Here is a 23,615-nt window from a genome sequence, read left to right as displayed (position 1 = left end):
ATTGTAATCAAGGTATGATTATAGTACTGAGTATAACTGCCAGAATGTGTGATGTATAAAATTAAACTCAACCCAATCAGGTCATGAAGGCCCATTGGTGCTGACTGGCCACTGTATCATCCTCAGCCCACAGGCATCACTGGATGCAGATATGGAGGGGCATGTGGCCAGCACACTGCTCTCCCATCCGCATGTCAATTTACAAGACCATGTGCGATGTATGGGATCATAATTTGTATCAGCAGCTCAACAGTACAGTCACATATTATAAAAGATCAATAGAAAAGAGAATTTAATACTCTGCAAGGAACAAAATTTATTAGAGCAAGGAATACACAACAGTAACTGCAATAACAGAGATACTCTCTCACAAAGATTACATTGTCAGCCATATTTGTCATTCCCTGATATTATCCCCACTGTTGTCATGTCCAGTGGGCTGACCAGCTTCATTCCATCTGCCAAAAAATACTCCCCTTAGTGACTGGTTTGTTAATGATGTCTGTGAATGTCTTACAACAATCCATGAAGGTACCCTCTTTTTTTGCATCCAAGTAAAGTGCAGATTTAGCCATCATACCTTTCGCACCCTACATTCTCTATATCTTCAGTGCTGTAGTAGTCTTCTGTTGTATTGCATTCCAGACAAGATGACAAAAATCTCCTGAGATCTCAGTCCTTGCTGTAAGAAAGTTTGGCCCACTTCACCCTTGCATAATATTCAAAACTGCAACAAGATGACAAGAATTTGAACAAGAAATTAGGGCCTGTTTCTAAGGTGTCATTCAGTAACCAGTAATTTGGCTAATAATATGGATCCTCGAAACTTGTCCATACTCTTCTTTCAATTCATTTATTAACAAAATGATATGATAAAGGATTTACAGTGACACAGTCTTTCAGCACATTTTCTAGTTTGTTTTACATGGTACACTTCATTACATCTGCATGATGAATTGTGTACACTTTGTCAGCCCTTCGAATCCTAAATTACAAACTACTGTGCAAGGCAATTTAAAGCCTTTGTTTGCAGAGAAGTTCAGGAAAGATGACACATGTGTTATATTTCCAGAATTACTCTGCAGACTGAGATATTAAATTCCCTTGCACAGTATTTACTTGCTGCGATTTTGCCTGGAAAATGATAGGATGGTCACCTGTCAAAATATTAGCAGTTGTCGATGCTGTCACCTGCCTACATTCCTGTAAGTTATTTGAACATCATATACGGCATGCTAGAAACAGGCTCTTGAAGAGTAGTATAGAGAGCTGAAAATCTGATGTTTTGATATTGCTGTTATTTCAACAGTGGTTTTGCCTTTAATAAACTTGTTGATAGTCAAAAGTCCCTTGTGTTGAGAATATTATTAAAATTCCATGTGCTTAATAGATGAAAACTTAACTTTTATATTGTGCTCAATGATTTTGCCAAGTCATTCTAGGACTAGAATACTTTTCTTGTAACATTGTATCCACCAATTATTTGATTATGTGTGGGGATTTTAATTTTGTCACTTGAAACTCAGGAAGTGACTGACAGTACCATCATACACTTCCATTACTGACGTGTGCTCATATTTGTTTAGTGTCTTTTTTTATCATTATTATGCCAAAATCTCAATAATCTGATAGAAATGAAAATAATGCACCACCTTGTTAAAGCACTCACAGTTATTTAGAGAATTTTGTTCAGGATAAATATCAGAGAAAAGGCAAAGACTTTTTATTCCAGGAGGTAAAGATTCATTTATCTATTGGAACAATATGTCACAAAATATGTTGTTCCTTCTTTTGCTTCCCTTTCATGGTACACAAAGAATTGAGATGCCATCCAAGGACTGGAACAGAAACCACGAGAGTTGCTGACTTAGATTATTTCTGCAATGACATTTTTCTAGGGGCCTATGTCTTCTAAGCTAGGTACCAGACTGGCAGGATTTCTACACACACTGTGTGTTGATCTGACGCAAATGGATGGGTGCCGTAAAACAAGTTACAAAAAATTCCGTGTTTTCTATAGTCAGTGATTCACATATGCTGATCTCAGAAGCAGGTGTCTCATGTGCACATACCACATCAGTTGTGAGTCACAGATTAAGCAACAAAATATTGCAATTGAGGTTGTTACTGTTAGTCTCTAAACTTCATTTGCTGTGCAAAAGTTTGCACGTATTTGAAAACACACATTTCTGTTGTTATCTGTGTGATATTATTGCTAGCCTACTTTTTATCAGCCAGTTGTAAAGTAATGTGGCAGCTCAGCCTATGTTGTGGCAGGAATCCTGCAAATACATGGCCATTGGGTGAATGCATGTTGTAGTAGTTCAACAGTTCCTGGAAGAGAAGTTTCAGTATAACTAGTATTTGTAATATGTAATATTGAGGTAGTGACTGGCACTTGAAGGAGGTTATGAATAGCTTTGTCAGTTCTGCTGTACACTGTTTATAGTTAATATAACAAAACATATTTGATTTGGACTGGATGCCGTATGATACAGTCATCTTTGCAACATATGTAGCACCATTTTATGTTATGCAATGGATGCAGGGTATGGTAGTTTGTATAGTGTGTGTATCTCACTATCAATTGTACAGGCATGTTATCAAAATCACCTGTGATATTTAATGCTACAAATTCTTTAAAATTTTTAGTGCAGGCTTTTAATATATTGCAGATAAAGCACACACAGTGCAGTCAAGAATGTTGTGTTAACTGCCAGAATGTATCCGAAGGATTATTATTATCATTAAAAAATAAAAACTCTGCTTGGTGGGATGGTATACCCACTAAAGTAATTAAAACAGTGTGTGGCATAATAGCACCTCCCCTAACTAAAATATTCAACCAATCTTTGGAACAGGAATGCTTTCCCAATGTTTTGAAGTATGCCGAAGTCAGATCTCTGTTGAAGAAAGGGTCGAAACTATCAGCCTATTCCTATTCTTCCAGTCCTGTCAAAGTTTTAGATAAAGTAGCTGCAAACCAGATCAAAAACTTTGTTGTAAAAAATGATGTTATTGTTAGTAACCAATTTGGATTTCAACCAGGAAAAAAATGCTCTGGATGCAGTGAATAACTTTATTAAAAAGATAGGAAAATCATTGGATCAGAGGAGTGAAGTTGCAGGAATCTGTGATCTCAAAAAAGCATTTGACTCTGTGAACCATGTCATGCTTCTCCACACATTAGACAAATACGGGATTAGGGACAATGCTCTAAATTGGCTAACATCACACTTACACAACAGAAAACAAAGAATAGCTATCACTATAGATGCAGTGAATTACTATTCTAAATGGAGTACAATATTATAAGGTGTGCCTCAGTTCTCCATTGCGGCCAATTGTGTTCCTATTCTACATAAATGGTTTACCCACAAATATAAATTCCCCGTCAGTTCTGTTTTCAGATGATACTTCTGTTTTAATTGAAGATGACGATGCAGGAAAAATTCTGAGCTCCATTGTAAGTACACGGGATACCTTAGAAAACTGTTTCCAGTTAAATGGATTGAAATTGAACGCTGCAAAAACCCATATGGTACATTTCAAAGCCAAACATTCAAAATGTGTGAAACTTAAAATACAGCATAAGAATCAACCTATGAAAGAAGTTGACACGGTCAAATTCCTGGGACTAATTGTTGACAAGAACTTAAGCTGGAATACACATATTGACTACCTATCAAATAAACCAAGCAGTTTTGCATTTGCAATGCAAATACTAGCAAATCCCATTGACTTAAGTACGCAAAAAGTTGCCTATCATAGTTATTTTGAATCTGTCATTAGATATGGGATAACTTTCTGTGGAAGTTCAAGTAGTGTATCTCGAATACTGAAACTGCAAAAGAAAATTGTCTGATACATGTGTATTGCACAACAAACGGAGTCTTGTTGCCCATTATTTCAGAAACTACAAGTCCTAACTCTTCCCTCTTCCCTCCATATACTTTTATAAAATTGTAATCTTCCTACACAGCAGACAAAAAGGAGAATAATTTTAATGATACATATAACACAAGAAATAAAAATAATTTTATGCAACCCATACACTTGTTGAAATTATATGCACGGACTCCACAATATATGGCAATAACAATACATAACAAGTTAATGGACAAAAACATATTTAATATGAAGCCATAAATTTTAAAAACGAGATTACAACAGATTCTGTGGGAGAAATGCTGCTATTCAATAGAAGAATTCATTGAGGATGAAATGATAATTTGAGCAAGGGGTAATTAAGTGTCAGATTTTATTGTATGTTAGATAACAAAATTGTGTTATGATTATGATGCTATTTGTTAACATCAAATTTTACCACATTTTGATGTGTCTCCTGTACCTGAATCAAATGATTTAGATTATGTGCATTATAAGACAAGTAAACCACAATTCACAATGGGTTTATATAAACATCATGCCTCCTTTTCTAGTTGCCAGTATTGTGGATGGATGCAGTTGTATGACTGTCCACCATGTCTACTTTCAGACACACTGGCAGAAGCAAAACCTACTTCTGTCTCCAGCTCTGTTCATCAGTGCAATCCTGCTGGTGTTCTTTGCAGCCCTTCACCATGTTACTAAGTGATAGGATATTGAGTTCAGAAGAAGCAGGAAATTGGTGAGACACTAGAGATTAATTGGACACTGATTGATGACATTTTTACAGATAGTGCTCAGGCTGAAACAATTAATGTGCACGCAGTTGTTAATGAACTATCTGATCACGACACAGTTAAGGGAAATAAACAGTATGGAATCTTTACAGCCCAGACACACAAAGCAGTGAGGCTTATCAAAGAGAATAGGGTACAGTGTTTTAAGACTAAGTTAAAAGATGTTGTATGGGATGAAGTATATACAGGAAGAAATACTAATATCAGAACCAATTTATTCCATGGTAAATTTGTGTCAATATTTGAAAGTTTCTTTCATAAGAAGTTTTCCAGAAGATAACTAAAAAAAGAAGTAAGTCATAGGTAAGTAAGGGAATTTAAATCTCTTGTAAGAGGAAGGCCAAAGTAAGTCAAGATCTGACATTACTTTCGTACTACAAAAAAATGCTGTAGTATTTTAAGGAAATGCCCAGAAGTATACACATTCCGAAATAAATAATGCAGATAACAAGATTAAAATTCTATGGGATATTGTCAAATGGGAGACAGGACACCCAGACTGTGTACAAGATACCATGACAATTAAACCAAATGATAATGCTGTGACTGATAATTCACAATAATTCACAAGTTGCAGGTACTTCTAGCAATCACTTTTTAAATGCAGCAGCACAAATTAATAATTCAGTTGAAAAGCAGGAGAATATATAAAAAAAGTCATTCCACAGAACTTCAAGCAATTAGAAGTGACACCAACATCCTTCACTGAAATTAATAGAATTCTAAAAAGTCTAAAAAACAAAAGCTCATGTGGTGTTGATGGAATTTCAAACATAATTCTGAAAAGTTGTTATAGCTTAATAAGTAATGCCCATAGTGACATATGTAATGCATCACTGGCACAAGGAATTTCCCACACAGGTTAAAATGTGCAAATGTGCAATTAATAAGAAAAGTGACAAGACAGACGTAAATAGTTATTGTCCAGTTTCCTTACTAATATGTATTTCCAAAATATTTGAAAAAAATAACGTACTCATGAATAGTCTCATACATAAGTAGAAATAACTTAGCCTATTGAATTTTGGATTCCAGAATGGCTGTTCAACCGAGAGTTGTATTTATACAATACTCATCAAATGTTACAAATTTTACAGGTCTTAAATAATAAAATGTTTGACTGTGTACATCATGTTAGTCAAGTTTTATGAAACTGGTGTGTTTACACTCAGCTGTATTGAATCATTTTTAAAAACAGAATGCCAAAAGTTGTACTGAATAATTCAAACAGTGAAACTTCCTGGCAGATTAAAATTGTGTGCCAGGCTAAGACTTGAACTCGAGACTTCTGCTGTTCGCAGGCAAGTGCTCTACCTACTGAGCTACCCAAGCACGACTCACGCCCCATCCTCACAGTTTTACTTCTGCCAGTACCTCATCTCCTATTTCATTCAGAAATTCAAACAGTATTTGAAGGGTAGAAACTTTTAGTGACCAGAAAGAAATCACATAAGGAGTTCCACAGGGCTCAGTTTTGGGTCTACTCTTCTTCCTAAAATGTGTGAAAGACCTTCGACTTAACAATCAATGAGCAAAATTGCTACTTTTGTTTTGCAGACAATACTAGTATTATAAAAAAAATCAGAGAGAAAGCATTGTCAGAGATGGTAAATGATATCTTCCAAAGAATTATAAAGTTGTTCTCAGAAAATTGACTCTCCCTAAATTTTGAAAAAATACACAGTGTATTCAGTTCTTTACAACAAATACAGTTATACCAACAATTGATATAGCCCATGAGCAGGAGCCAGTAAATAGGGTTGAATGATCCAAATTTTTGGGTCAACTTAATTGATGGAAACTTCAAGTGGGAGGAGCATATTATTGATCTTCTTAAACAATAAACTTCAGCTTGTTTTGCTGTTTGTGTAACTGCTAGTCTTGCAAACAAATTAATTAACCTTCTGACATATTTAACATCTTTCCATTTAATAATGTTGTGTGGAATAATTTTCTGAGATAGTGCACCTTTCAGAAAGGAGGTATTTATTGCACAAAAGTGAGCAATAAGAATAATATGTGTTACTCACCCACTGAGCTTATATATGTGTATAATTGCTAATGAAATTCATCATAAATCATTCAATACATTTCGAGAAGAACGGTGAAGTCCATATCTACAGCACTAGAGAGAAATATGACCTTTATTATCCATTATTAAAGGAGTTGGTTAATCACAACCTGTTATTCATGTAATAAGCACTACTGCCTTGGATCCAAACTTCAATCAGTTTTGCTTTAGTTATTGAACAAGTGTTTCAATGGAGGAAATAAAACTGTAGTGCTTTATTTATTTATTTATTCATTTATTTAGGGCGGCATTGCATTGAGGAAATATCCTCAATGTTTGGAGGAGACTGTACATACCATATTTTATGTGTCACTTAAGATTATCTTGTTATGTAGGAAGACTAGTGTGGTGTGATGGATGCCACTGGAATCGATGACTGTGTATCTCACATCATTCTGCAAGATGACAGTAAAATAAAGGGTTTCTTTGTGGGCACCACATTTATTGACTAAGGATCATACAGCATTCACAGGTGGGATGTAAAAGAACACCAAAAATTCAAAACTGGCTCACCTTGCCTTCACGAATGGTGAAACCTAGGCTTCTTACCACAAAGCACCACCTAAATTATAAAGCAAGAAGTGAGTGCTCCCGTGAAATGACTTTATAGACTCGACCATAGGTAAAGAAAGTGGCATACTTTGTGTCACTTTGTTTCATTGTTAGAATAGGAGGAATGCAGTCAGGTAATGAAGGCTTTGGTGGAAAGTTCATTGTGTAACATTCTTTTCGTTGTGATGTCTGCAACTTGATATGTCGTGTTTACAGTGAGTGGCAATGTATCCTTTTCATAATATTGTTTAATCTTACTTACAGACTTTAGAGTACCATTATTAAGAGAAGAATCTAGGAATGTAAAACTGCTCCTTATCTGTAGTGTATGCAAAGACACGATTAGACTTATTACAGTACATGTCTTGAAGACATCTAAGCAGTCATTCATTATGCACTCTGTATGTGAATGGAATGGGGAAGAAACCCTAATATTGGTTTCTGGAGAATGGATGTAGATGTATTTTTTTCAGTTGTGGTTTTTATGTTGTTCCCACAAGTGAAAATTTTGCTGAGAGGACAACAGCTTCCTAAGAATGAAGAGCTCCTGCAGATACAGACTGATTACAGTTGCCAGATATCAAGTAGAAAACATTGATTTGATGAGTGCTTGAAGGTGTCAATAGAGGAACTGAGTGTAACAGAATAATGACTGTTAGAATTTTGCCTTCTAAAAGTAAGTATTGGCCAGCTATGAAACCCAGCACTTTTATAACTGTATACTCAAAATATATGGCCGCAGTGCTCTAGCAGGTAGAGCACTAGACTCAAGACTCCAGCCATAGAGGCCCTGGGTTGCGTCCCGGATAGGGGTGAGGAATTTTCCTTGTTACAGTTCCTCCAGGATGTCCCTGAGCCCACTCAGCATGTTATCAAATGAGTATCAAAGATCTTTCCTGAGGACAAAAGGCAGCTGGGATAATGGGCCCAGCATTCTCCCCCTTCTAGTGCCCCAATGAAGAAAGGCTGTACTCTACCTGCAGTCATGCCAAAGGCCCAGTCACAGGCTTGTACCACAGACAGTACCTTTGTATTCAACATATCTTGCTTGATGTTGAAGCAGAACAATAAAAATTAAAATTTGCAAGGGCTAAAGTAAGTTAATTGGAATCATCATGAGATTGAAAGTGACAAGGTACCCTTAATGTATGATTAATAATTCTTTTAAGTGTTTTGGCTTCCATTGTTCTATTATGTACTCTGAGAACCATCTTGCTAAACAAAGGTTTTTTAATATCTGTACTAAGTAAGAACTATTCTCTTCTTACACTAATAAATTTTGGAATTTTTCATTGTCTTTAATCGTTTCAGGGCGATACCTGGGTTGTACAGAAGGCATTACCATTGTCTGGAAACTTGGCTGGTGGTCAAGTGCTGGTGTCAGTTGTCTTTTGGCCTGTTCCTTCAGTGGCTCAACAAGATCCTCTCTCTACAGAAATACAAGCTGATGAAGATGATGCAATAAGTGATGGCCATGGAAAGAGAAATAGCAATTCTTGGATGCAACAGGCAGTAAGTAATAAGAAAAGATATGTCAAAACTGGATGCCAGATCAGGACTCATCAAAAATATCTAGCAGCTCTCATGGATCCACACAGAATTCAAATGTATGATTAATATAAAGTGACAATGGGAAGGATATGACTGAAATATGCTTTCAAATGCAGAAACAGCTGTGGAAATATCTAACAGCACAATATGATATATGTTCAGTTTGTAGCTGTATATTATTCTATCAGCATTTGAAAGATCAAGTGTGGTTTATGTTCCCATAGCCTTAAAATGGGAAAGATTTGAATATCCAGTCAGTTTCCATAAATCTGTGACAGCATAGCAAACAATTTCACATTATCTGCAGATGATTTCATTTCCAGGCACAATTGTGGGAACATTTCATATGTGCATATTTACAGAGCTGTTAGTTCTTTTATCCTGTGCTTAGTGATTATCTGTAGCATAAGTAGTCCATTATGCAGAGTGAAGTAGGCAGCATGCATTGGTTAATATTCATGGGAAAAAGATCTTCTGAACAGGATGCAGCTATTAAAGATAAGCAGACTCAGAAATGCAACTTATGGACTTCCATCAAAGGGTCAGTAACAGGTAACTTAAATTCTTTCAGGAATATCTCAAAAGATTGACCTTCTGAAGTTACTACAGAAGATGTAAAGAAAGTTCTTAACTTTTCAGTAAAAACCATGTGTTCTATAGTGGTAGAGTAACCAAGACATCAATTTCACAAAAGCAATCATGGAAAGCACTGTAAGAGTAACATACATATTCCTAAATATACAGATGAGTGCTGGTGAATGATCAAGGACCATGTCAGTAATTTTTCCAGGTGAGAAAGCCACTATAGCAGGGAATAACTTGAAAAGAGAATATCAGAGATGACACTTAAATCACATACTTCATTACAATCAGTTACGTCCCATGCGGAAATGAATGATAGTGTAATGACTCCGCTAATGAGACTATTCTGTTAAATAAATCAGCTGGTGCCTTGATGAGACAAGTGAAGACAATAAAGATTAAATTAAATATAGAAAAGACATTACCATTAAAAGAATCTTCTCCAGTATTGTCTTAGACTTCCTCTCCATGCTAGGTACCACGTAACTCTGAAATATAAAATGTGAAGAGAATTTATAACATGCAACCTGAATTTATAGTTGGGGTGTTACTGATTGAACATTGAGAAAAGTAGGAATTTTATATTGGAAAAAAAAAATGTTTTTTGGGTGTTTTTGATTTTAAAAAAATCTTTAATTACTCATTAAAACAAAATAGTATTTGCCTACAATACAACCTATGTGATTATTTTGCTTAGGTGTATAAAATACTGTTGTCGTTATGAAATTGCTTTGTTGCTTGGTTCGGTTTAACACGGTGCAGTAGAGCTTAAGTCATTAGTGGTCCTTGGTGGATATTGCAGATGCAGCCTCCAGTGCAGAAGATAAAATATTGATCTTTTGTGGTGTTTGCTCTCTGGTGACTAATGACTCAAGCCTTTATACAATCTGTGACTCGAACCTTTATGCAACCTGTGCACAATGCTGCATAGAAAGGGCAGTTGTGCCATATCAGTATTATTTAGCTGCTGACAGTGTTCTCAAAGGTAAGCAGGGAACTAGCCAGTTCGTGCACCATATGTGAAACTTGTGAAATGTTGTTGGTCATTGATATCTTGTTCATGAAGCTTGGATGTCAAAATAAATAGGCATCAGATCTCTAAGACTAGTCACATCCGTAAAGCCAATATAGGAAAGGCAACTCTTTCCTATAACAAACTGGTGGGTGTCACATATAAAACAGTATTTATACTAGCTTTCGTGCTCTTGCCCTTTCTCTAGTAGAAGTACACACATTCACACACATAACCATACAGATATCTAAATACACATTCCTATGGCTACAGTGAGACTGACTGTTGGTTATCGATAGCAGTTGTCTTGTCAGATTGAGATGGGGAGGGGCTAGGGAAGGACGCACAAGTTGACGATAGGGTAGTGGGATAGTGTGAGGCAGGTCTTTTGACAGATGACTCAGCAGCTGCATAACATGATGAAAGAACTGCAGAGGGTAGAGAATATAGGAGGTAGAGAGATGATTGGGGGTGGGGGGAGGAGGAAAGGAGAGGAAGATGGAGATGAAAGGCAAGATGGGAAGGGAATAGAGAAAGGGAGAGATGTGAAATGAGGGGGGAGGATGGACAGAGAGAGAGAGAGAGAGAGAGAGAGAGAGAGAGAGAGAGAGAGAGAGAGAGAGAGAGAGAGAGAGAGAGAGGGAATTCCTGCATGGGAGGTGGGGGGGGGGGGGGTGTCACAGGCATTTACTAACCTCTACAATGCAGGGCCTCATCTGAAAGCAGCCATTTTGTATATCAGTTATGCTGGAGTTACTGTACAGAATTCTTTGTGGCCATGACAAATAACCAGCTGTCTGCTTGCATGAATAACCATCAGAAAACTGCAGCAAACTGCAAACACACTGAGCAGTGAAACAATACAAAAGTATCGCTAGTTATGGGTTGTAATTAAGTTGGTCATTCCCACATAGAAATCTTCACAGTGCAGGCGGGTCAGTTGTTAAATCACGTGGGTACTTTCACACATGGCTCTGCCTTTGATCGTGTACACCTTCCAGGTTACAGGACTGGAGTAGGTGGTGGTGGGAGGGTGCATGGGACAGGTTTTACACCAGGGGCGGTTACAAGGGTAGGAGCCAGAGGGTAGGGAAGGTGGTTTGGGGATTTCATAGGGATGAACCAAGAGGTTACAAAGATTAGGTGGACGGCGGAATGACACTCTTGGTGGAGTGGGGAGGATTTCATGAAGGATGGATCTCATTTCAGGGCAGGATTTGAGGAAGTCGTATCCCTGCTGGAGAGCCACATTCAGTCTGATCCAGTCCCGGAAAGTATCCTGTCACAAGTGGGGCACTTTTGGGGTTCTTCTGTGGGAGGTTCTGGATTTGAGGGGATGAGGAAGTGGCTCTGGTTATTTGCTTCTGTACCAGGTCGGGAGGGTAGTTGCGGGATGCGAAAGTTGTTTTCAGGTTGTTTGTTTAATGGTTCAGGGATTCAGACTGGAGCAGATTCGTTTGCCATGAAGACCTAGGCTGTAGGGAAGGGACTGTTTGATATGGAATGGGTGGCAGGTGTCATAATGGAGGTACTGTTGCTTGTTGGTGGGTTTGATGTGGACAGATGTGTGAAGCTGGCCATTGGGCAGATGGAGGTCAACGTCAAGGAAAGTGGCATGGGATTTAGAGTAGGACCAGGTGAATCTGGTGGAACCAAAGGAGTTGAGGTTGGAGAGGAAATTCTGGAGTTCTTCTTCACTGTGAGTCCAGGTCATGAAGATGTCATCAATAAATCTGTACCAAACTTTGGGTTGGCAGGCCTGGGTAACCAAGAAGGCTTCCTCTAAGTGACCCCTAAATAGGTTGGTGTACAAGGGGGCCATCCTGGTACCCATGGCTGTTCCCTTTAATTGTTGGTATGTCTGGCCTTCGAAAGTGAAGAAGTTGTGAGTCAAGATGAAGCTGGCTAAGGTAATGAGGAAAGAGGTATTAGGTAGGGTGGCAGGTGATGGCGTGAAAGGAAGTGCTCCATCGCAGCAAGGCCCTGGATGTGCGGAATATTTGTGTATAAGGAAGTGACATCAATGGTTACAAGGATGGTTTCCGGGGGTAACAGATTGGGTAAGGATTCCAGGCGTTCGTGAAAGTGGTTGCTTTGATGAAGGATGGGAGACTGATGTAATGGGTTATGGGTTGAAGGTGTTGATCTACGTAGGCAGAGATACATTCTTGGGGGGGGGGGGGGGGCTTGGTAACCAGCTACAATGGGGTGGCCGGGATGATTGGGTTTGTGAATTTTAGGAAGTAGGTAGAAGGTAGGGGTGTGGGGTGTCGGAGGGGTCAGTAGGTTGATGGAGTCAGGTGAAAGGTTTTTCAGGGGGCCTAAGATTCTGAGGATTCCTTGAAGCTCCGCCTGGACATCAGGAATGGGATTACCTTGGCAAACTTTGTATGTAGTATTGTCTGAAAGCTGACGCAGTCCCTCAGCCACATACTCCCAACGGTCAAGTACCACGGTCGTGGAACCCTTGTCCGCCGGAAGAACGACGATGGATCGGTCAGGCTTCAGATCACGGATAGCCTGGGATTCAGCTGTGGTGGTGGTGGGAGTAGGATTAAGGTTTTTCAAGAAGGATTGAGAGGCAAGGCTGGAAGTGAGAAATTCCTGGAAGGTTTGGAGAGGATGATTTTGAGGAAGAGGAGGTGGGTCCCGCTGTGACAGAGGACGGAACTTTTCCAGGCAGGGTTCAATTTGGATAGTGTCTTGGGGAGTTGGGTCATTAGGAGTAGGATTAGGATTATTTTTCTTCGTGGCAAAGTGACATTTCCAGCAGAGAGTACGAGTGTAGGACAGTAAATCTTTGACGAGGGCTGTTTGGTTGAATCTGGGAGTAGGGCTGAAGGTGAGGCCTTTGGATAGGACAGAGGCTTCGGATTGGGAGAGAGGTTTGGAGGAAAGGTTAATTACTTTCCCTACCCTCTGGCTCCTACCCTTGAAACTGATCCCGGTGTAAAGCCTGTTCCATGCACCCTCCCACCACCACCTATTCCAGTCCCGTAACCCGGAAGGTGTACACGAACAAAGGCAGAGCCATGTGTGAAAGCACCCACGTGATTTACCAACTGACCTGCCTACACTGTGAAGCTTTCTATGTGGGAATGACCAGCAACAAACTGCCCATTCAGATGAATGGACACAGGCAGACAGTGTTTGTTGGTAATGAGGATCACCCTGTGGCTAAACATGCCTTGGTGCATGGCCAGCACATCTTGCACAGTGTTACACCGTCCGGGTTATCTGCATACTTCCCACTAGCACCAACCTATCAGAACTCCGGAGATGGGAACTTGCCCTTGAATATATCATCTCTTCCCGTTACCCACCAGGCCTCAACCTCCGCTAATTTCAAGTTGCCGCCACTCATACCTCACCTGTCATTCAACAACATCTTAGCCTCTGTACTTCCGTCTCGACTGACATCTCTGCCCAAACTCTTTGCCTTTACATATGTCTGCTTGTGGCTGTATATGTGCGGATGGATATGTGTGTGTGTGCGAGTGTATACCTGTCCTTTTTTCCCCCTAAGGTAAGTCTTTCAGCTCCCGGGATTGGAATGACTCCTTACCCTCTCCCTTAAAACCCACATCCTTTCGTCTTTCCCTCTCCTTCCCTCTTTCCTGATGAAGCAACTGTGGGTTGCAAAAGCTTGAATTTTGTGTGTGTGTTTGTGTTTGTTAGTGTCTCTATCAATATACCAATGCTTTCATTTGGTAAGTTACATCATCTTTGTTTTTAGATATATTTTTCCCACATGGAATATTTCCCTCTATCAGAGGTGTTGTGGCCAGTGTTCTACATAGACACTGATTCTTTAGTGAGCATGGTACATTTTTTAACTTCTTTTATGTTTTAATACATATTAAAATAATGCATGTTCTTTAAAGATTGTCAGCTTCACATTAACTGAACGGAAATTTTCTATTATTTTCATAGATCGGAAGAAGTTGTTAGCCAATTGGAACTTGAAATCAGCAAGTTGTAAGCTGCTCTCTTAGATGTATGACAAGACAACCTATCACTGTGTTAGCTGAAGCAATAAGGAAGGATTAGGTATAAGCTCACAATTGTAAAACAGCAGTGGAAAAGTGCGAGACAGTGTTATTTGTGGTTGGCGAACTTTATACGTAGGCCTGTCCATCTGAGGGTTAAAATTTTTAATATATAAAGATCATTGTACTTCCTTCACCCACTGATGTTTGTTCTTACAAAATGATCTTTATGTTCTAACATGTCATCAGAATACTTCATTTCATATTACCTAGTAGAATCAGTGTGTCTGCGAAAACAACTTTCCCTAGGAAAAAATCTAATGGTGTCAAATCTGCTGAATGGACCAGTTAAGGAGCAAGTGCCTTTCATCCAGACAACTGATTTGGAAACAATCATTGAAGACAAGATCTAGTAGATGTTCACTATGCACTAAACACCCATCGTGCTGATACCACATGTTGCTCCTAGTAGAACACGGTGGAAATTTGGACAGTTGTTGGCTCCATTCAACTGCGTGGTTCTGAGGCTTTGATGTTTGTTTTCTGTATTGTATACTGATTGCATTGTATCTTACTTGTCAGTTACTTTGTGGTAGCTCAAAAAGGAAGGTATGTGAGAAGTGGTATTTACCAATGCTGAAAAAGCAGACTTACTAATGGTGTATGGAGAATTTAGAAAGCATGCTGTTCCTTCTCATGTTCTGCACATGGAGCTTGCGTGGGTACACATTATGAAGAATCATTGATTCACAATCTTAGAACTCTGCAGTCAGTTCCACTCCTTCTTGCATGAAATTGTCATGGAGTCTCTGTTGTTGCTAAATGGGTGCCTAAGCAACTGTCTCCAGAACACAAAACAAACCACTTGGGGGCAGCTTTGGTTAGTCTGCAGCGTTAGCATGATGACAGTGACAAGCTTCTGACTGCATCATCACAAACAATGAGACATGGGTTGCATACAATAACCCAGAAACCAAGCAGCAGTCAATCCATTGGTGTCACATTGGCTGTCCTGCAAAATGAAATTCGAGCAGACTTTTTCAGTGTGGAAAGTGCTGTGTTCAGTATTATGGGACAGATGGGGGACTTCTCTTCATCGAATTCCTGACTAGGTGTGAGACAGTTAATGTTAAGCATTACTGCAAAACAATGTGGAAATTGAAAATTCGTGGCAGACTGAAACTGCGTGCCGTACCAAGACTCAAACTCGGGACCTTTGCCTTTCGAGTCTTGGTCCGGCACACTGTTTTTATCTGCCTGGAAGTTTCATATCAGCACACACACACTGTTGCAGAGTGAAAATTTCATTCTGGAATCTGGAAATTGCAACAGACTATTCAGAACAAGCAGTGTAGTATGATTAGTGCTGGTGTTGTCTTGCTGCATGGTAACACTTTGCTACACATGGTTCAACACAACAGAGCTCCTGCAGATGTTCGGCTGGGAAGTGTTTGATTATCCTTTCTAGAGCCTGGACCTCCCTCCCAGTGATATCCAGCTGTTCTGAAACCCCAAGAAATTCCTGCCTGTTCAGATTCAGCATTTTCAGATGGACAGAGAGATAGAAACAATTGTTACACATTGGTTCCAACCCCAGGTTGTAGACTTCTGAAACACAGGGATACAAAAGTTGGTCCCATGGTATGACAAATGTCTGGAGACTAGTGGTGAATATGTTGAATAATATCTCAACACTTCTTGTTTCTGTCCTGATAAATCTTTCAATTAAATTGTGTTTTGTTTACTGTTGATGGCCCCAGGGTGACTCACTTTGTGGAAGCACCTGGTACTGACAAAGACACAATCATATGGAATACCTTCACAAATATATGTTGAGGAATATTTATTTAATAGAACCCAGTATATTGTAATGGGTGGAAATGATGATCCTGTTCTAAGGGAAATATTGTTATTAGATGGTGGTAAGGAATTCCAGAAATACTTCTACAATATTTCTGTTTGATGTAATGAATGACAGCAGTCTTTACATGTGCAAAAACGTGAGATGAAGCCTGTTACAAAGAGAAAGTCCTGTATAATATTTGATTACAAGATTAGTGGTGAACTTTTAAACTATGTCACATTATATAAGTATTTAGGACTAACACAAAGAAATGATATGAAATGTAACAATCACATGAAATCAGTATTAAGTAAAGCAAATGGAAGCCTCAACTTCATTCGTCTGTGTCGGGGGAAATGCAATGAATCTGTAAAGGAAATCATGTACAAAACCCTACTGCAACCAATTATACAGTTTTGTTCCAGTATTTGGAGTCCTTACAGGCAACAAACATCAAATGAATCCAGAAAAAAATTCCACGTTCATAATAGGTTGACATGCATTTATGGAAAAAATAAAACTCTTTAGATTGTGTTGTAGAGAAGAGTTACAGCATGTCGTTTTCATGCTTACATTTATGCACACTTATTCTCTCTCTCTTTTTTTTTCAGAAAATGCTGTTGACTCACAGAGAGCAAGAAGGACCTTCCGATATCAGCAGTCTTCTCAGTCATGGATTAGGCCTGATGGAAGTCAACATCATCAGGTGCACCCTAATTTTCATAAAATTTGTTCAAGTATTTTGATACAGTACAATTCCCAATATAAATCCAAATGAAAATTCCTACCAGATTAAAACTATGTGCCAGAACTGGGACTCAAACCTGAGATCTTTGCCTTTCATTCGCAAGTACTCTTCTGACTGAGATATCCAAACTTGACACACAACCCTCCCTCATAGCTCCACTCCCACCAGTACCTCTTCTCCCACATTCCAAATTCACAGATGTTCTACTGCATATCATTAAGGAAAAGCACTTCTGGAAGAAGAGATATTGAACAGAAATGCCTACAAGATTGTCTCTATGTTGTGAAGTTTGGAAGGTAGGAATTGAGATACTGACTGAAGTGCTGCTGTAAGGCTTGGTTGTGAGTTGTGCTTGGTGAAATGCTTCACTTTACAGTTCTTGACTACTAAATTGATTGATATTCAATTATAATTGCAATTTACATCAAAATAAGTTAAGTGAAAACGAGGAGATAAATGTTATGTTTTGGATAGTTGCTCTCAATGAAAGTTCATTGTAATTATTTTATTAGACTACGATGATTGATTTGTTTATTTGTTTTGTATACAGTTTAACCAACAATCTTATGATTTATCTTCAATTTCCATTTTTGATAAGCATATCATTTTATTTACTGTTTCTTATTGTATCAGATGACATTGAATTCAATAAAGCTCCAACTTCCGACTTATTACATCTGTGCTCATACAGCATCATACTTCAGCTTGTCCTTGCACCACATCTGCTTGTACAGTACAACTCTTGCCAAAACTCTTAACGCAATGCTGTCGAAACATATAATTAGTGAGCAAAGATAATTCAGCACAGTAATTTACATGAACTGTTGTAATAATTTGAATTTATAGAAATTATTTCGTAAAATGGAATTGTTATTGGAAACATTATAGTTTTGTGTGATTAGGAAAAATAAATTTAAAGGATTTTTAATAGTGGTTTTTGGATATGACAAGATCTCATGCATAATCTTTTCTTTTTATTATTTTTACATACAAACATTATTTCAAAAGAAAATCCATAATGATTTTACGTACAAAATTAACAGAGGTAACCAACTGAAATCATGTTGCAACATAAATTGAAGGGGCCAACACCTGATAAACTCCCATACCTCAAAAATTAATACCTATGATAGCTTGTTTGGCATACTACTTGCAGACAAAAAGCAAAGGTCACAGCCTTGAGTCCCAGTCCGGTACACAGTTTTAATCTGCAGGAAGCTCAGATGAGTGCACACTCAATTCGAGAGTGAAAATGCATTCGTAAATCTGAATGATCTACTAATTCCATGTCTTATACAGTTCACTAACAAATGACATCTTGAAGGACTCAACTGCTTTTTCTCAAGGATCTCAGATATTTCTTCTGGTAACTTTTATGTTAACTACTCTCTCTGTGGTGTCACCGCCAGACACCACACTTGCTAGGTGGTAGCTTAAATCGGCCGCGGTCCATTTAGTACATGTCGGACCCACGTGTCGCCACTGTGTGATCGCAGACCAAGTGCCACCACAAGGCAGGTCTCGAGATACGGGATAGCACTCGCCCCAGTTGTACAACGACTTTGCTAGCGACTACACTGACGAAGCCTTTCTCTCATTTGCCGAGAGACAGTTAGAATAGCCTTCAGCTAAGTCCATGGCTACGACCTAGCAAGGCGCCATTAGCCTTACATAGTTTGATAGTTATTGTATGAAATGTCTCATCAAGAATGCTGTATTCACAACAAGGATAGATAAAAGTTAAGTATTCGAGGAGCTGCATACTTTTCTTATTAGAATTCACTACTTATCCTGTTCCAGAATTCACGCCCGTCTGCGTTAGATAGCATGCATTTCGGCCTCCTATATCTACAAGGTGTTGACACATTTGCCAACACATCACTCTCTATCTCCCACCCCCCCCCCCCCCCACCCCCCCCACCCCCACCCTCCCCACCCCCCCCTCCTTCTTCTAACAAGACTAACTACAGACGAACTTGATACAGAATATTTGCTGTTTAATGGTGTTTCATGGTTTCATGAAATATTAGCTTAGGCAGAACTTGGGAATCAAGAAGAGCTGTTTCACTTCTTACTTGCTGATGACTAAATCTTGACATTGAACAGTGAGCATGAACTCAATTTCCTAAATTTACAAATTTAATGTAATTGATCAGTCACATGTTGAGTGGTGACCTTCCATTTGATAAAAGTATAGCCTTCATGTGTTAATGCCAGTGTCAGCTGTAATTTTACCACATTTGAAACTGCAACTACTTGAGATAACAAAATTTTAAAATTTTTATTGCATATTATTTCATATGTATTCAGTATTTAATAACAAGTGCAAGACTTCTCTTTGCTATAAAATTTTCAACTTGTAAGTTTAGTAATAATTTCATTACCTAATAAGTAGAATAAATTAATGCATTGTTAATTTTATCTGAGCATTTTATTATTACAAATTCATACAGCTTTTGACATTCCTGAAGACTGTAATGCAGAGAAGAGTTGTCAGTCAGTAAGGAATGAAGTATATGCACTTTAGAAATTAATACACACTCATTCCTTCAATTAATTATGATTAATATTAATATCTAGCATTATTTAAAAATGTGAGGTATTGTAAGTTTAGTGACCTGTTAATCAGTTTCCTTAGGAGTGTTCCTGTGTGTCTAAACTCTTATTGCAGTTGCTAAGAGTTTTGAATGAACTTAAAATAACTTCACACAATACCTATGAAACAGATTTTCATTTCCTGTTATTTTCTGTGTCTGTATTGGCGATGATCAGCTGTTAAATAGTAAGCTTCATACTGGTATGATGACGGATCAGTAAACTTACATAGACTTAATGACAACTAACAGAATTTAACAAGTTGCAATAACATTTTGTCCATACTCAGTAACTGCTCAAAAGGAAATTTAAAAAAGTGACTGTATACAGTGTTAATACTGAATTTCAGTTCATAAATAACAAAATTTGTGACATGGGATGGACTGACTTGAGCTGACATGGAACTTAATTTAATGGCAGCTAAACGTGGTTTGACAATATATGTCTGACTGTCCTGTACTGTAACTTGCCATATATTGACTGTGGCTTTGTGCTCAGTGTCTATGTAAACACTGCTTCTACAAATAGGTTGAATAGAAAATTATTATATTTTAAAAAATAAAATAAGACAGGAAAAGTAGAGTATACTAATACACATTAGGCAGTAAATTAATTTGATTTAAAATTGGCTAAGTGTTCTGTACTGATATAATTAATAACTTCTGTTTTATGATGTGAAAATTTTGAACATGTACCTGTAGTCCTGGGATTTAGAAAAGCCTACCAACATTTTCTGGAAATTTAAATTTTCTGAATAAAATATTTCATTAACTGACATGTTATTCTCGTAAAATTATACATTTTTGGAATCAGAAAAATCAGTTCTGCAAAACTATGATAATAAATTCATGAAACAAATACACTCTTGAGATCCACACATTGCAGTAATCTTACAATGAAATAAATTTTGACTAGAGATAACTTTTGAAATAAATACTTTACAGAAAACACTTCTTTGGAAAGAAGAAAATAAGGGCTTTCAGATAACGAATGTTAATCATAGATCAGAGAATTATTAATGTTGTTGAATTTTGAAGTGCTCATGGATTAGTGATTCATAAATTATGAATATTTCATTAAAATGTTTCTGTCTGAATTCCTGGATGGAGCAATACATAAAATATGAGAAAGGCAACAACTCACCTATAGTAGTTCACTGTATGCAGCATAGAAACACGTAACAGAAAAAAGAATTCACACTAGCTTTCTAGCATTCACTCTGTTTCCAACAAAAGTACACAGATTCACACACACAGCTTCACAGACAGATGAACACAAACTCCAGTGCCCATGGCAAGACTGATTATTGATACTAGGTTATTGAAAGCAGTTACCTGAGCTGATGGAGGTGGGGAGGGTACAGGGAAGGACACTTGGAGTGGTAGCAGGAAAGAGCAAGTTTTTGGAACAATAAGACAAAAAGAGTACAGAGGTTAGAGTAAAAGGAGATATAGGAAGAGGGAGAAGTGGGAATGGGAGGGGGGAAAATAGAGAAATGTGAAGATTGAGAGGGAGAAGGGGGTAGGAGAGATAGAGATAGAGAGAGAGGAAGAGAGGGGGAGGGAGAGAGAGATATATACTGCCTATTGTGGGAGGAGGTGGTGAGAGTGGTAGGAGAAGACAGTGGACAATCTGGACAGAAAAGGAGTGCTGTGTACAGAAGAGAGAAGGCAAAAATACGGCGAGGCAGTTGGAAAATGTTACTGGAGATATAGGCCAGGGGCACTGCGAAACCACAAGATATTCTGAAGTGACAGTTCCCATCTACATATGAAACTTCCTGGCAAATTAAAACTGTGTGCTGCACTGAGAATCAAACCTTTGCCTTTTGTGGGCAAGTGATCTACCACCTGAGCTACCCAAGCACGTCTCACAACCTGTCCTCACAGCTTTATTTCTGCCAGTACCTAATCTCCTACCTTCCTGACTTCACAGAAGCTCTCCTGTGAAACTTGCAAGAGTAGCACTCTTGGAAGAAAGGTTATTGTGGAGACATAGCTTAGCCACAGCCTGGGGTATGTTCCAGAATGAAATTTTCACTCTGTAGTGAAGTGTGCACTAATGTGGAACTTCCTGGTAGATTAAAACTGTTTTAATGCTTGCTTGGACACTTGCTTAGGAAAGGCAAAGGTCACAAGTGCAAGTCTCAGTCCAGCACACAGTTTTAATATGCCAGGATGTTTCATATTAGTGCACACTCCACTGCAGAGTGAAAATTTCATTCTGAACCCATATACATAGTTCAGAGAAACTTGAGCTGGAAGGGAGAATCCAAATTCCCCAGCTGTGAAGTCACTTTTGTCATGGAGTGCAGCATATTCAACAACTGAATGGCCAAATTTGATGTTTTCCACAGTTGGCAGTGGCCATTCGTGTGAGTAGACAGTTGGTTGCTTTCCATGCCCACAAAGAAGGCTATACAGTAATGTCAGAATGTCTTTTCCTTATTGCCTCACCATTCAAGGACATTGCATCTGCAGTGGAAAGCAAGAGCTGTTGAAATATACCAATGATATTACCAGAGCCTTTACTGACAGACAATATCCTACTGAACTCAACCATCAACAGATCTCCCATGCCATCTGCTCCTTTGACACCAGTAATCCTGTTGGCCAGCCACCAACCAGTACTCCTCTAATCACCCTGTGTTACCCTGGCCTTGAAAAAACTCAACCAGATCCTAAACCAGCGCTTTGACTACCTTTCTTTATGCTCTGAGGTGAGGGAAGTCCTACTGAAAATCCTACCTACATCACTCAAAGTAGTTTTCCACCACCCACTAACTCTCAGAAGATCTTTGTCCATCCCTATTTTAGTCCTGCTGCCAATCCTACACCCAATAGATAATTTTCTTTAGGTCAGCCCAGGTGCAAGACTTGTTCCATACACCCATCCACCACCTTCTACCGCAGTCCAGCCACAGGTATTTCCAACACAATAAAAGGCAGGGCCACATATGAAAGCGGCTGTGTTATATATCAGCTATGCTGCAATTACTGTACAGAATTCTGTGTGGGCATGACACTTGCGTGAATGGCTACTGTCAAACTGTGGCAAGCTTGACCATCTTGTTGCTAAATGTGCTGTACACCATAGTACAGATGACTTCAACAGCTGCTTCACTAATCATGCTTTTTGGATACTCCGTTCCAGCAGAAGTTTCTCTGAACGATGCAAATGGGAATTGTTGCTCCAGCATATCCTACGCAGTACCCCTGACCTAAATTTCCACTAACCTTTTCCATTGCCTCACCATACATTTCTCTTCTCTCTTCCATCCACACCGTTTCTTCTCTCTCTAGATCATGCACTGCCTTCTTCCACTTTTCATCTTGTAGTGTAGCAGGGGAGCCATCTGCCCAAAGACCTGGCTGTTTCCCACTACCTTCTCCTTCATTCTTTCCCTAACCCCTTCCCACCTCCATCAGTTGAGGCAACTGTTTTCAATAATCAAGTATCAATAATAAGCCTTGCCATGGGCACAGGAGTGTGCATTTGGATATGAGTGTCATTGCTTGTGTGAATGTGTGTACTTTTATTAGAAGTGTTAGAAAAATAGCAAGTGCTCAAAAGCTAGTGCGAATGCTGTTTTCTGTTATGTGTTTCTATACTTCATGTGTTGATCTGTTATAGGTGAGTGGTTGCCTTTCCTTTATTTTTGTATTTCTATATGAATTATTTACATTGTTGTTGTCATCAGATGTAAAGTAAACATTGAATAAATAAGTTTTTGAAAAACACAACATAGATAAGAATTTTAATATTTCTTATATACATGATATATGTATTGTGTAGAGCAGTAATATTTATATTAAGAGTGGTATTAGAGCAAGTGGAGATAGCCCACCTTGCTACTTTTCAACAGGATGACACTGAGCAATGATATGATACCTCTTTAGAGAAACACCACTTTGATGTTTTTGTTCCCATATCTCCAAATGATGATGAAAGTGAGGAGGAGTAGCAGTATTGCACTCCATATATAGC

At 38.5% G+C, this 23,615-nt stretch overlaps 1 protein-coding gene across 1 annotated transcript in view; it reads left to right on the top strand.

Annotated features, from left to right (window-relative positions):
• LOC124590182 overlaps window positions 1-23,615 on the top strand; it is a gene marked incomplete at its 5' end in the record, with an annotated part of 284,887 nt that overhangs the window by 153,178 nt on the left and 108,094 nt on the right. The window contains 2 exons of the mRNA XM_047131633.1: window positions 8,620-8,820; window positions 16,897-16,991. Coding sequence (XP_046987589.1) covers window positions 8,620-8,820; window positions 16,897-16,991 — 296 coding nt within the window. The remainder of the gene's footprint in view (window positions 1-8,619; window positions 8,821-16,896; window positions 16,992-23,615) is intronic.

This window comes from Schistocerca americana, chromosome 1 (genome assembly GCF_021461395.2).
Source record: "Schistocerca americana isolate TAMUIC-IGC-003095 chromosome 1, iqSchAmer2.1, whole genome shotgun sequence".
In the NCBI taxonomy this organism is placed as follows: Eukaryota; Metazoa; Arthropoda; class Insecta; order Orthoptera; family Acrididae; genus Schistocerca; species Schistocerca americana.
This window is presented reverse-complemented; position numbering and strand designations above follow the sequence as displayed.